The sequence below is a fragment of the Canis aureus genome, chromosome 15, assembly GCF_053574225.1.
Source record: "Canis aureus isolate CA01 chromosome 15, VMU_Caureus_v.1.0, whole genome shotgun sequence".
Taxonomy (NCBI): domain Eukaryota; kingdom Metazoa; phylum Chordata; class Mammalia; order Carnivora; family Canidae; genus Canis; species Canis aureus.
Window position 1 is genome coordinate 27,248,603 of NC_135625.1, and position 12,605 is coordinate 27,261,207.

Consider the following 12,605-nt stretch of genomic DNA (forward strand, 5'->3'; position numbering starts at 1 on the left):
TTTTCTATCACTTCGGAAAAGATTGTTTTGTTTTTTTGTTTGTTTGTTTGTTTTTAAGGTAAGAAAGTGTTACCTCCCCCTCTCAAAGAACACACATCTATAAACACAGATACACATTTGTCCACAGAAAGATACATGAGTGGATTCCATGTAGATCTGTCTTTCAACGTTAAAATTAAAACTTGTGGGTAGATACAATATATTGCTAGATATGGCAGATGGGGTAAGTTTAAGTAACAATCATACTTGTTCCCTTGCTAAAATTGAATTTGAGTTTTAAATTTCAATTTGAGACATTGTGCCAAAGGACCCTCGACCTTTCATGTGTAATGAATATGTTTTTCCCATGTGTCTGATAGAAGTATGGAACCCTGGGATAGGTTTCCCGATCACCAGGATGACCCTGATAACTACTCAGAATCTGTGAAGTTTGATGCTCGTTCAATGACAGCCTTGCTTCCTCTGAGTAAGTAGAAGGGTGGGGTGCCCACTTCCTTACAGGTAGTGACACTGTGTAAAATTACAGTCCTGGAACTTACCTTACCTGTGTATGAATGTTAAAATAAGACTTATTGGATAAGTAGGTCTTCTCTTTTCAGGCCAATAAACTAAAATAAACAGAAAATAAACTTAGGTTGGACTAAGGAAGCTTTGTAATAGGTTAAGTTGGTCCACAGTGTTGATAGAGTCCTCTGATTTCTATCACCACTAATTAATATCTGAAAATCATGGGTGGTATGCGTTTGTATTAGGCTCCTAGGGTTGCTGTAAGAAATCACCAGAAATATTGTGGCTTCAAACATTTATTCTCTCACAGTTCTAAAGGCCAGAAATCTGAAGTCAAGATGTCAGCAAGGCAGTGCTCCCTTTCAAGGCTCTAGGGAAGAACCATTACCCTCCTCTTCCTAACTTCTAGTTGCTCCTGCCAATTCTTATTGTTCCTTGGCTTATAAATGCATCACTCCTATCTCTGCCTCCATCTTCATTTGGCCGGTCTTCTTCCTGTGGCTTAATGTGTCCTCTACTTTCTTGTAAGGACACCAACCATTGGCCAAGGGCCCACTTTATTCAGTATGACCTTATCTTAACTTGATTATACCTGCAAAGACCCCATTTCCAAATAAGATCCCATTCACAGGTTCAGAAGTCAATAGTATCTCTTGTGTGGAAATAATTCAATCTACAACAGTGTTGAGACAGAGGTTTGCATGGTTACAAGAGCTCAAAAGAATCAGTATTCAGTTATATCTGGATGGGTTCTTTTTAAAAAAAAATATTTATTCATTTGAGAGAGAGAGAGAGAAAGAGCACAAGAGAGAGTAGAGAGCACAAATAGGGGGAACAGCAGATGGAAAAGCAGACTCTCTGCCAAGCAGGGAATCTGACATAGGGCTCAATCCTAGGACCCCAAAACCACGACCCAAGGCAAAGGCAGACACCCAACCGACTGAGCCACCCAGGCGCCCCTGGATGGGGTCTTTTAAGGCAGCAGGACCTAGTTGCGTATAATTCTGCTGAGCTTTAAAGGCTGAATACATTTCACCAAAAGGGTAGAGTGGATGAAAGAGGATCCACAGAAATTTCAGTCAGAGGAAGCAGCATATGCGAGTGACAAGATGGATGAGTTCTTACACAGACAAATCTGAAATACAGACGGTAACCCCAAGGCATAGGGGTATTGCGCTCTACACAAACTATAGATGGGAGAGTGTGTGTGGAATTGATGAGACAAAAGGAAAAAAGATCGTAGTAAAGGCTGTTTAAGGTAGAGATGTTGAGAGATTGAGGAGGGAGGACAGAGGCATTGGAGACAAAGAAAAGGCAACAGGAACTTTGGAGAGCTACTTGAAAGGCAGAATGCAGAGGATTTGATTGTAAATTAAAAATACAGGAGATGGTTGATGAGTTTCAGGCTCATTCAGCCTGGCAAAAGGATATTCCATCTTGCTTGTTTTGTGGGTTGTTCTTTTTCTTTTTCCTTAGATCTTTCTTTTTTTTTTTTTCTTTTAGCTTTTCTGGGTCTTATTTTTGCTTAAAAATTTTCTCTCCTTTTCAATCCTTCATAGATCATTGTAAAATAATCTCTAAATTTTTAAATTGGGAATTTACCACCTTTTTTATTGTGCAATGAAACCAATGGCCATGGGATAAAATTTTTAGAAAAATCTAAGATTTTTTTAAAGTTATTTGAGATAGAGAAAGAGAATGAGAGAGATAATGAGCAGGAAGAAGGGCAGAGGGAGAAGCAGACACACCACTGAGTGGGAAGCCAAATGTGGGGCTCGATCCCGGGACACCAAAATCATGATCTGAGCTGAAGGCAGATGCTTAATTGACTGAGCCATCCAGGTGCCCAGGAAAGAAATTTTTAATGGGTGTCTTATTCACCTAATCAGAAAAAATGTCTTTGTCCCCTACTAAGATTCCCCCCTACTAAGATTCCCCTCCACATTGTGTTAACTTTGTACAATTAGTATCCCATTATGTGAATCACTATTCCCAATAAATGGATAGTATGAAAATATTAATATTTTCTGAAATGCCCATAGGATGGGCTTCATTGATCTATTCCAAAGTTTAGTCAAAATGTGAACACTTTTCTTTCATTTTTTTCATTTTTAAAGTATTCAAATCATAAGAGGTATCCAAATACAGAATTATTGAGATGAAATTGGAAATAATTTGCATAATTACCATTGAAAACAGATGTCTCTTTTATCTGATTTAAAGTCTGAAAAAAATCATAATTATATAGTTACTTGAGGAATCTGATTTTTGCTCAGAATATATTCCCACATGAAACAGAATAAAATTTATGTTTGAATATGTTGGCATCATTATTAAAATGTATCCAAAACATATTAAAATTTGTCAGCTAACTAATGCCTCTAAATGAGACAAGTACAAGTATAGAGGACAGTTAACTGTCATAGATGTTTAGTTAAGGAAAGTAAATCAGATGTTCATAGTGAGGTCCAGATTGGCTTTTCCTGTGACTGTTCTTTTGCTTCCTCCTGAATAAATGGGGACCGATTTTTTGTTCCGTAGGCTTGGTAGCAATGATAAAACTGGAGATTACCAAAATGTTAGATAGGAAGAGTTAAGTTTTCTAACAGTAGGTTGGGCTTTTTGTTTTTCTCAGATCCTAAAAATGGCCCTGCCGTTCAAGAGAAACTGAAGTCCCTCAAAGCTGCATTGATTATCCTTTATCTCCTTGTGTTTGTAGTTCTCATACCGATCATCGGAATCATGGCAGGTACAGTATTCTAGAGTTTTGAAACTCAGCAACTCATTCTATGAATTAGTTATTGTAGAAACAAAAGCAAGAGTTCAATCTTTTGTATAGGGGAGACTCACAAGGGAAACATCATATCACAAAGTGTTCCTCAAATTCATAAATTAAAAAAGATTCTTCAAAGTTATTTAGTAAAAAAATAAAAAATAGAATAGAGAATGGAAGATCAAGGTAAAAATACAGGTATGTTAAGGTGAGATGGAATGGATTAGACCATTCCAAAAAATGTTATCCTCTGGAGTCCTATGTACTTCTAGTGGTGGATCATGAATTTTATAATAAGTATTCCAGTTGCCAATGTAAAGATATAAGCAGGACCGTTTACATTCACAATGCCTAAAATAAAACAAAACAACAATAATAAGACAAGCCAGTTGTTTGGGGGGCAGGGAACCTCTTCTGTTCCTAGTACTGAGAGGAGAAAGAAATATTCTAAAAAACAAAAAAAAAAAAACAAAAAAAAAACAAAAAAAAGAAATATTCTGTAAGTTTTCAAAGAGGAGATCTTGCACAATAATGATCTATATTTCAGGGATATCTTTCAGGAATATGGCCACATGTTTAAAACATTTCTAAAAATAACCTGATGGCATCTCCTCAAAATAAAAAAAGAAAGTTTGATAATACAACAATTGTGACAGTAGCTGTCACTTTGGGGATTTACTACAGACACTGGCTTATAAATATTCCACAGATTATCTTAATATACCTTTACAACTGCCCTTGAGCAGACATATACTTATCCTTATTATCCACAAAAGGAAACTAAGACTATTCAGTAGTAGAGCTACAGTTGTCACCCATGAGTCTTGACTCTCAGCCTCTATGGTCTACTATCTCCCAGTGTAATTGAATTTTTAGAACAAATGTGATTGGCCAATTAAATGCATGCACACACAAACGCACACACATGTGCAAAACAGTTTCCATAATTTTAGCCAAGAAAATATTACCACAGGTAAAAATGAATTCCTATTTTGATCATTAAAAAAAATAAAAACAAAAACTAACCACAGCAAACCAAACTGATCAGCCAAACAAACCAACCACAGCCATCTATGGAAAAGGACCTGATATGTCTGTCATTACACAGCTGACTTCCTGATGAATTGAGATTATCTGTATGTTGTTTTTGTATAGCTTTTGTTCATTTGAAATGCACAATTGAAAGATGTTTCATTGCTTGGGATCATTAAATATAAGCCAGTTATAAAAGGCTATCACTTTTATATAAACCATGGCCTGCAGAGTCAATGCCAGGAAATGCAACTTCTATCTAGCAGACATATGCAAAATGGGCCAATGAAGTCTGGAAAGAATTCAGCATTTTAACAAGTTCAAGGTCTTTGGGCTATTAGAAAATTCTACCAAGTTTCCATATTTGTTGTTGTGTTGAAATGACTGATCCAAAGTAGTTTTGTTAAAAAAAAAATAGAATGGAAGAAAGAAAGGCATTTTGTTTCCTAAAACTATAGCAGGCATCTAGTAAGACTGACAAGAAGTTAAAAATGTTCAAATCTTGTAAGTTCACATTAGCACTTAAATTCACCAGAACTTGGAATAGATCTCATTGTTTCTGTCACACTTGAATAAACAATTGACAATCCATTTTCAACTTTAATTAAGTTACAGATCATAATATTTTTCAAAAACAAAACAAAACAAATGCAACACATATCTCTACTTGATATTAAAAAATTACAAATAAAGACAAAATATACCCCAAAAGATAGAAATTACCCTATTTTGGCAAATATGAATTGATGGATGAAATAAAATGTTGTGCATAAAAATTCCATTTAAATTTAGAATATCTTATATGATGAAAGATACTTCTTTTTTAAAAAAAGAAATATTTTATTTATTTATTCATGAGAGGCACAGAGTGAGAGAGAGAGGCAGAGACATAGGCAGAGGGAGAAGCAGTTTCCATGCAGGGAGCCTGAGTGTAGGACTCCATCCGGGTCTCCAGGATCACAACCTGGGCCCTGGGCCGAAGGTGGCGCTAAACCACTGAGCTACCCGGGCTGCCTGATGAAAGGTACTTCTTAATGATAAAAGCTACTCCATATGCTGTCATTTCTTAATGAAACTCCTGTATGTCTATCATAGTAAAACAACATCATAATGTCTCTGTTCAATAAAATACAATCTAGGATTAATGTATATATAATTGTTGCTGAAATACTGAAGATTCTTTAGCTCAAAATAATACAAATTTTTGGCAAGAAAAGATATTAGCAACATGAAGGAGTGAATGTGATCTGTGAATTCAAATATCACTCTCTCCCTGGGGGTTTGCACAAGCCATAAAAGTTTGTCTCCTTTCAAATATGAAATAGAAAAGTCACAAAATGCCATCTTTCCAATGGTAATGAAAGAGATGAACATTTGAAAATCTGAACTCTGGCATTCTTTAGCTAGATTTATGGTACAGAGTTAAACAGCTTTTTTTTTTTGAAAAGTTAGGATTAAATTAGCTTTCCTATAGGATTTGGGAAAACAAACAACGTTGTGCTTGTAAATCTGTAAGCAAAATGTAGTCTTTATTGTCAACTTTATGGTGAAGTCCATGTCAGATGGAAACCTTTGGTCACGTGATATTTTGTCAGTTCAAGTCTTTCCTCTCCATCCTGTGAAAAAGATTTGCTTTATCCATATGAAATAAAAACTGTTTCCTGGAAGAGAAAAATTACACGGTTGAGCAATTAGATCACTATGCTTAGTAAAATAAAGTCCGGATACTACAGTAGTCATTGCAATGCCCAATCTCCCCCAGTTTTCTATATTAAACAATATTAATTGTTTATTGAAAATATTGATGCATACAGATAAATAACTCACAGAATTCGAATCCAAACTATTAATAACACAAAAGCTGAAAGTTACCAAATGTTTATCATATACCTGGAAATAATATAAGCACTTTACATATATTAGCTCATTGAATTATTTGACACCGACTATTAGTATCTATCATACAATTAGTATAATAGAAGCACTGACAGGATAATTTGCCCAAGATCACAGATTAAAAAGGAAAGAGTGAGAATTGCTAACCCAGGCAGTTCCACTCCAGAACCTGGATTCTTACTTGCTACCTAAGAAAACAATAATCATCATGAAAGGAACATTTTTAAGGGACATATTTGAAATAGTTTTGTAAAAATTGTTAGCTTGGATCTCTATAATAGTCAAAATCCTTTCTCAGTTTTACATTTCCAGAATTGCTCAGTGTTCTATACTTACAGGTGCTTAATATATAAATCATAGAATTAAATACCTGAGTGAGCCTGTCAGTCCAGAACTTGCCCCTCACAATGTAATACATGTGATGAGATTAACTAAAAAATAGACTTTTTAAATCCACTTTATTGATAAAGTAAGAAGTATAAAATAATACAGACTGTGGTTTATATAGAAACATTGTCAAGCATTTTATTAACTCAAATAAGCTAATTTTAAAGAATATAACTAGAAAGACATGATATAATGTGGCTTCATAAAAATTAGGATTTAATCGCATACATAGCTTCATACTTACTCCTCATATAATAATAGCTACAATAGTAGCCATCATCAAACAGTTTAAGTAAAGATGGTGAAGACTGTAAACTAAGATCATATCTTTCATGGATAAGGCACTTTAATTTTGAATAGAATTTTCCTATGGGCCACCTGTGTGCTGTGGGATTTACATACCTTATCTTATGCATCCTGAACACCACTGTTGGAGGTAGTTACTACCTATCTTTGAGGAACCTAAGAAGAGAACTTTCCCAAAGTACCCCAGCTAGTAATTGAGGAATGGAACTAGATTCTAGAATCAGGCAGCTTGTTCCTGACTAAACACCAGCCTTTCATTTATATAGCAGGTAACCTTGAACTCAGGGTGGAACTAATTATCTTTTATGTGTTATGTCACTTAATTCTCAAAAATCCATGTGGCTGATAATATTGCCATATCATTTTTTACTAAGAAAACTTACATATCAGGTATAGCTCTTTATGTAGATATATATTTCAAACCATAGACAGAAACTCTTTTTATTGCTAAGTAATGATCAAATGTGAAAAATCTTAATGCATTCAAAATAAATGAATAAAAGACATATATATGTAGATAAAATAATAATATAGATAGATACAGAGGGAGATATGAAAAAAAATCTTAACTATCACTGATCAGTACTAAAATGTTATTTAATATTTTCTTTATTGTGCATAATTATGTGCTCTTTTTATCTGCAAAGCTAATGTTTATGCCTTTCATGATTTGAAGCTCCTTACATGTTGCTCTAGATCCTTTCACAGAGTAATTGCCTTTTTTAGAGGACATGTGCCCATTTGGAAATATATATTGGCAGCTCTGTGTATTCCCCAAATACCATTTAATTAATAGGAAGGAAAGAAAGAAGGAAGGAAGGAAGGAAGGAAGGAAGGAAGGAAGGAAGGAAGGAAGATCTTTCTTTCTTTCTTTCTTTCTTTCTTTCTTTCTTTCTTTCTTTCCTTCTTTCCTTCTCTTCCTTTCTTCCTTTCTTCCTTTCATTCCTTTTTAGGAAATAATTACTTAAATATTGTTTATCAAAGCATTGGGTATATTAGTAAAAACAGAACAAATTAAGCGAAGGAGTTTTGTTAAATAAATCTGGTAGATCCATGCAGATAATACATTGGTATTAAAATTATTTTTGTAATAATAACATGCTAGTGAAAAGAGACAGATTTGGTATACATACAACCAAAATGTTGGCATTTAACTCAGGATAGTGAGATTAATGGTAAATTATTTTTTCTTTGTTACAACCAAAATGTTGTCATTTAACTCAGGATAGTGAGATTAATGGTAAATTATTTTTTCTTTGTTACCTACCTTTTTTCCTTGTTACCTAAAAGTTTTCATTATGAATATATATTTTAGAATGGGTAAAGAGAAATATTTTAAAAATAATATTTTTTAAAGTGAAAAAAATATTTGCTCAATTTCCTGTCCCACCAATAATAAATTAGGCCTGCATAAACTGAAAATGACAATTCTCTGCCAGCTTAAGTGATTGGATGAGGAAGATGAGCCAACAATTTATTCATATGGTGGATAACACTAATACTTATACTTTTACCACATATTGTTTTTGTCACATCATTTATCTTCCTAACAGCTAATGTATTCAACATGCTTGCTTCAGGTACTGTATTAAGCATTATCTCATTTTATTCTAACAAACCTGAGGAGTAGGACACAATGCACTTCATAATCATACTGTCAAAGCCAAATACGGTGGTTCCAAAGATGCATATAAGCAAATTCAGAAAGAATGACTTGATCCTAGAATAAATTCTAATGTAAAGTGGGAAAAGGAGGCTGTCTTCCTTTCTATAATGTGTGTCATGTGGTTCACACATTGTATATTTAAAATAAGTACCCAGTTTAGGACAGCATTCAAAATGTTAGAATGAAAGGGAATGAAACAGAATGGAATGGTATATGTATTTAAGGACACAGGCCATGACTCTGTTTATTTTTACTTAAATATACAGCACAGCTCCTGAAGTGGGAAATGAAGAATTGCACAGTTGATCCAATTAAGGCAAATGATATATCTCAAAGTCTCACAGGAAAAGGAAATGACAGTGAAGATGAGATGAGATTTCAAGAAGTTGTTATGGAACAAATGAGCAACATGGAGAAGAGAATCCAATACATTTCAGATACAGAAGCCAATCTCATAGATTCAGAGCATTTCCAGAATTTTAGTCTGGTGACTGATCAAAGATTTAATGATGTTCTTCTCCAGCTGAGTACCTTGGTTTCCTCAGTTCGGGGACATGGAAACATGATAGATGAAATCTCCAAGTCGTTAATAAATCTGAATACCACATTGCTTGATTTGCAGCTCAATATCAAAACACTGAATGACAAAGTCCAAGACAATACATTTAAACAGCAAGAGGTAAGAGTTTTTGTATTAGAAGGGTCATATGCTGGATTGAATCCAATCTAGATCTTGTCTCCTCAGCTAGTTCAAGAAAACAAAATTTGCAAACCCCATTTCAACATCATCCAACTTGCTCTGATTCCTCTGGCAATCTTACCAGAAGGTTTTACGTGAATTTACCTACTGTCTTCTCCAGATTCCCAACAAAATGGGGAATTTTTTCCATTGGATATAGACTCTCTTGAAGTATTTTAATTATATAAATCCTTTTATAGTACCTCTTAAGACGCATCTAAGCCAATTATAATTTTTAGATTATCTTAGTAGGTACTCTGTATTTGTAAATTTTACAACAGGCCCAAATTTCTTTATCATCAAAGAAATGGAAACCTTATTTACAGTAATAACATCAAAATCAACATTTTAAAATAGTTTATCTCATCATTCCCAAGAAGTATACATAAGTTTTAATGTGTAAAGATAACTTTAAAGAATTAAACTTTGAATAATATATACATTTTATTTTTATCATAGACTCAAATACACAAGAAAGCAAGCAATGTTTAAACCAACTTGCCAGCAAGTTTCATTGTAGGGCCAGATGTAAACATTTTAGACTTTGGGGACTACAAGGTTTCCCTTGGGACTACTCACCTCTGCCATTGTAGTATAAAAGCAGCCATGGACAATATGTAGACACACAAGGAAAGCTGTGATCTAGTTATTTACAAAAACAGACTTTAGCCCATGGACCATAATTTTCTCACCTCTGCTATAGACTATTCTGTGGCCAACTGGCTGGATTACCTTGTACTGATGAGAAAGAAATTAAGAAGCAAGTCCCTTATTTTGAAATTGTATTGTTGTTGTTGTTAAATAATTATAACTATTCCATACCATAAAAAATAAGCACAACTAAAATTTAACTACTCTTGTGAAACAACAACCTTTGTATTATCAAATATCTGAGACCTAAGATCATAATTAACATGAAGTCTATAAAATGTCCACTATTAGCTAAGCAACATTGGCATCTTGGTAGTAGAATTTAATTCGAATAGACTCATTTTTGATTAATGAAATTGCTTTCTATATGGAGACAGTATTAACGGTAGTGATTTTTAAAAAAGAATGTCACTTACTAATAAACCTCTAAAATTATAACATCAGGTAAAAACCAACTAAACTATTGACTAGACAAAACAGGGTACGAAGGGTAAGAAGGAATAGTGTACATCCTTTATTTGTAAGGTACAATCACTCAGAACTTTTGAATTTCACATGATCCTGGTCTTAAGATGTCAGAAAACAATGGCATGGCTATATGAATATGGGGATTTTGTTGTAAATGTCATCCCAACACCAGCCTTGATATTCTGTGTTTATTCCAGGTCACCTATTCCAAAATATGACTGTTTCCCACACTGTTAACAAGTATCTAAGTATATCAATTACTATTGGAATACCAAAGACTTAAGCTATGGAAGGGTAGAGAGATTCACAAAGTAGTAAGTGTCAACAGGGCAGAAGAATATGGGAGACAGATAAATAAAATTTCAGTTATAAAAGTAATAACTGATTAAGTAGGAAGGAAAGAAGGGAGAAGAAATATCATTTTATGTAAAAACAGAAGAGCAGTGAGACAGGGTGAGGAGAGAGAGAGAGAAGATGGGCCAGATGGGAAGACAGGATGTATTTGGTATTGCTAATGCTCTAGTCAGTAGAAACTATAGGATATCTATGAACTCACATCAAGAGTTGAAACTAAATTGGAAACTATTTGGAAGAATAGTTCACTAGAAATCCTGAACATGTTTGAAGTGATAATTATTGGAAATAATCAAAATCTGATAATCAGTGAACTGTTTGAATTTGGATAGATTGCACTCATGTTTTGGAGGGGGTCCCAGCATTAGAAATGAAAGTACAAGGGAATGGAGGGACTTCCAAAGCTATTTTTTTTAGGCAGTAATCACTTGTAGAGATTTAGAAACCAGGTCAGTACTAGTGTATGTGCATGGATGTGTGTGTGTGTGTGTGTGTGTGTGTGCATACACACATGTGCTCATTGAAAACAATATTCAGACTCTCATCCCCATTGCTTAAACAATTTTATTCATCTTTGAGTCTCTAGCCCAATGCAAGAATAAGTAAATTAAGTGAATGCCTGAATCAGTAAATGTTGTCTGAGGGAAAGGCTTATAAGTGATACCAGCATGATGCCTATCAAGGACAGACCAAACATCAGTTTGAGGGAAAAAAAGTACACTAGCACAAAAGAAAAGAGAGAGGTGAGAATTCATCATGTCCATTGTTCATAGAAAGGACTGTAAGACTGCAAGATTAAATGCCAGTTTCCAGCGGGGCTCCTGATGGTAGAGTATGTACAGTGTGTATGGATGCCAAATAGACTTTAAAAAAAGTTAAGTGAACTTTCCCTCTTCCCAATAAAAATCACTTCAAGTGAAATCTGGGTAATATGAGCCCCATATGCAGTTTTCAAAAAAGGGAATAAAAAGGCAGCTTCAGCTTTGTGTATGAAAAACATGGGCAAGTCCTGGTTTTTTGGTAGCGAAATCAACTACTAGTCCCCTGCCCTCTGTTATGTGGATACCTAATATACCGGAAGCAATCTGTAGCCACTCAAATGAAGTTGAGCATAATTTTTATGTTGCTGTGCTTTACAAACATCCATGCTCACATCCATGCTTTATACATGTTTTTCCAAATTGTACTTATTTTAAATGTTATATGAGTTTCAGGTGTACAATATAGTGATTTGACAGTTCTACACATTGACTCAGTACTCACCACAATAAATGTAGTCACCATCTGTCTCCATACATTATCACAATGTTACTGACTATATTTCCTGTACTATACCTTTCATCATCATGACTTATATCATATTGTATGGAAAATGCCAAATAGCCAAGGAAGGAGGAGACAGAGTAGAGATAACAGAATAGGGTTTTGGATGGGGGAAGGCACAGTTAGAACAGTAAAAACTGATAAGGTTCTCTGCTTGAGTGGAGTGCTACTGAAGAGGAAAATCTAGATATCTGTTTATTTCTTTTCAAAGACTCTACATCCTGACTTGCCTTGCCCCCCTTCACCTCAACTTGTCCAGTCCAGCCAGGGCAAGTGTAATATTCTCTTTGTACCTGGATTAGGGAGCAAAATGCCCTGGCTTATTTCTATCTGCCAGTGGGAAATGAGAAGTTATCAGCAGTTAAGCAGAAATGTCCTTGTAAAAGTTGATAGCATACCGTGAAGACAGAATATGCAATAAAGGTAGAACAGAGCAGGGCACCTGGGAGGCTCATGGTTGAGCATCTGCCTTTGGCTCGGGTCATAATATTGGGCTTCTGGGA

The 12,605-nt window shown here is 34.7% G+C and overlaps 1 protein-coding gene across 2 annotated transcripts in view; it reads left to right on the top strand.

The window, feature by feature from the left end:
- MSR1 (macrophage scavenger receptor 1) overlaps positions 1-12,605 on the top strand; it is a 79,007-nt gene that overhangs the window by 10,732 nt on the left and 55,670 nt on the right. For both annotated transcript variants that reach the window (XM_077848946.1, XM_077848947.1), the window contains exons 2-4: positions 360-466; positions 3,143-3,256; positions 8,834-9,246. In XM_077848946.1, the coding sequence (XP_077705072.1) occupies positions 364-466; positions 3,143-3,256; positions 8,834-9,246 (630 nt within the window). In that variant the 5' untranslated portion in view covers positions 360-363. The remainder of the gene's footprint in view (positions 1-359; positions 467-3,142; positions 3,257-8,833; positions 9,247-12,605) is intronic.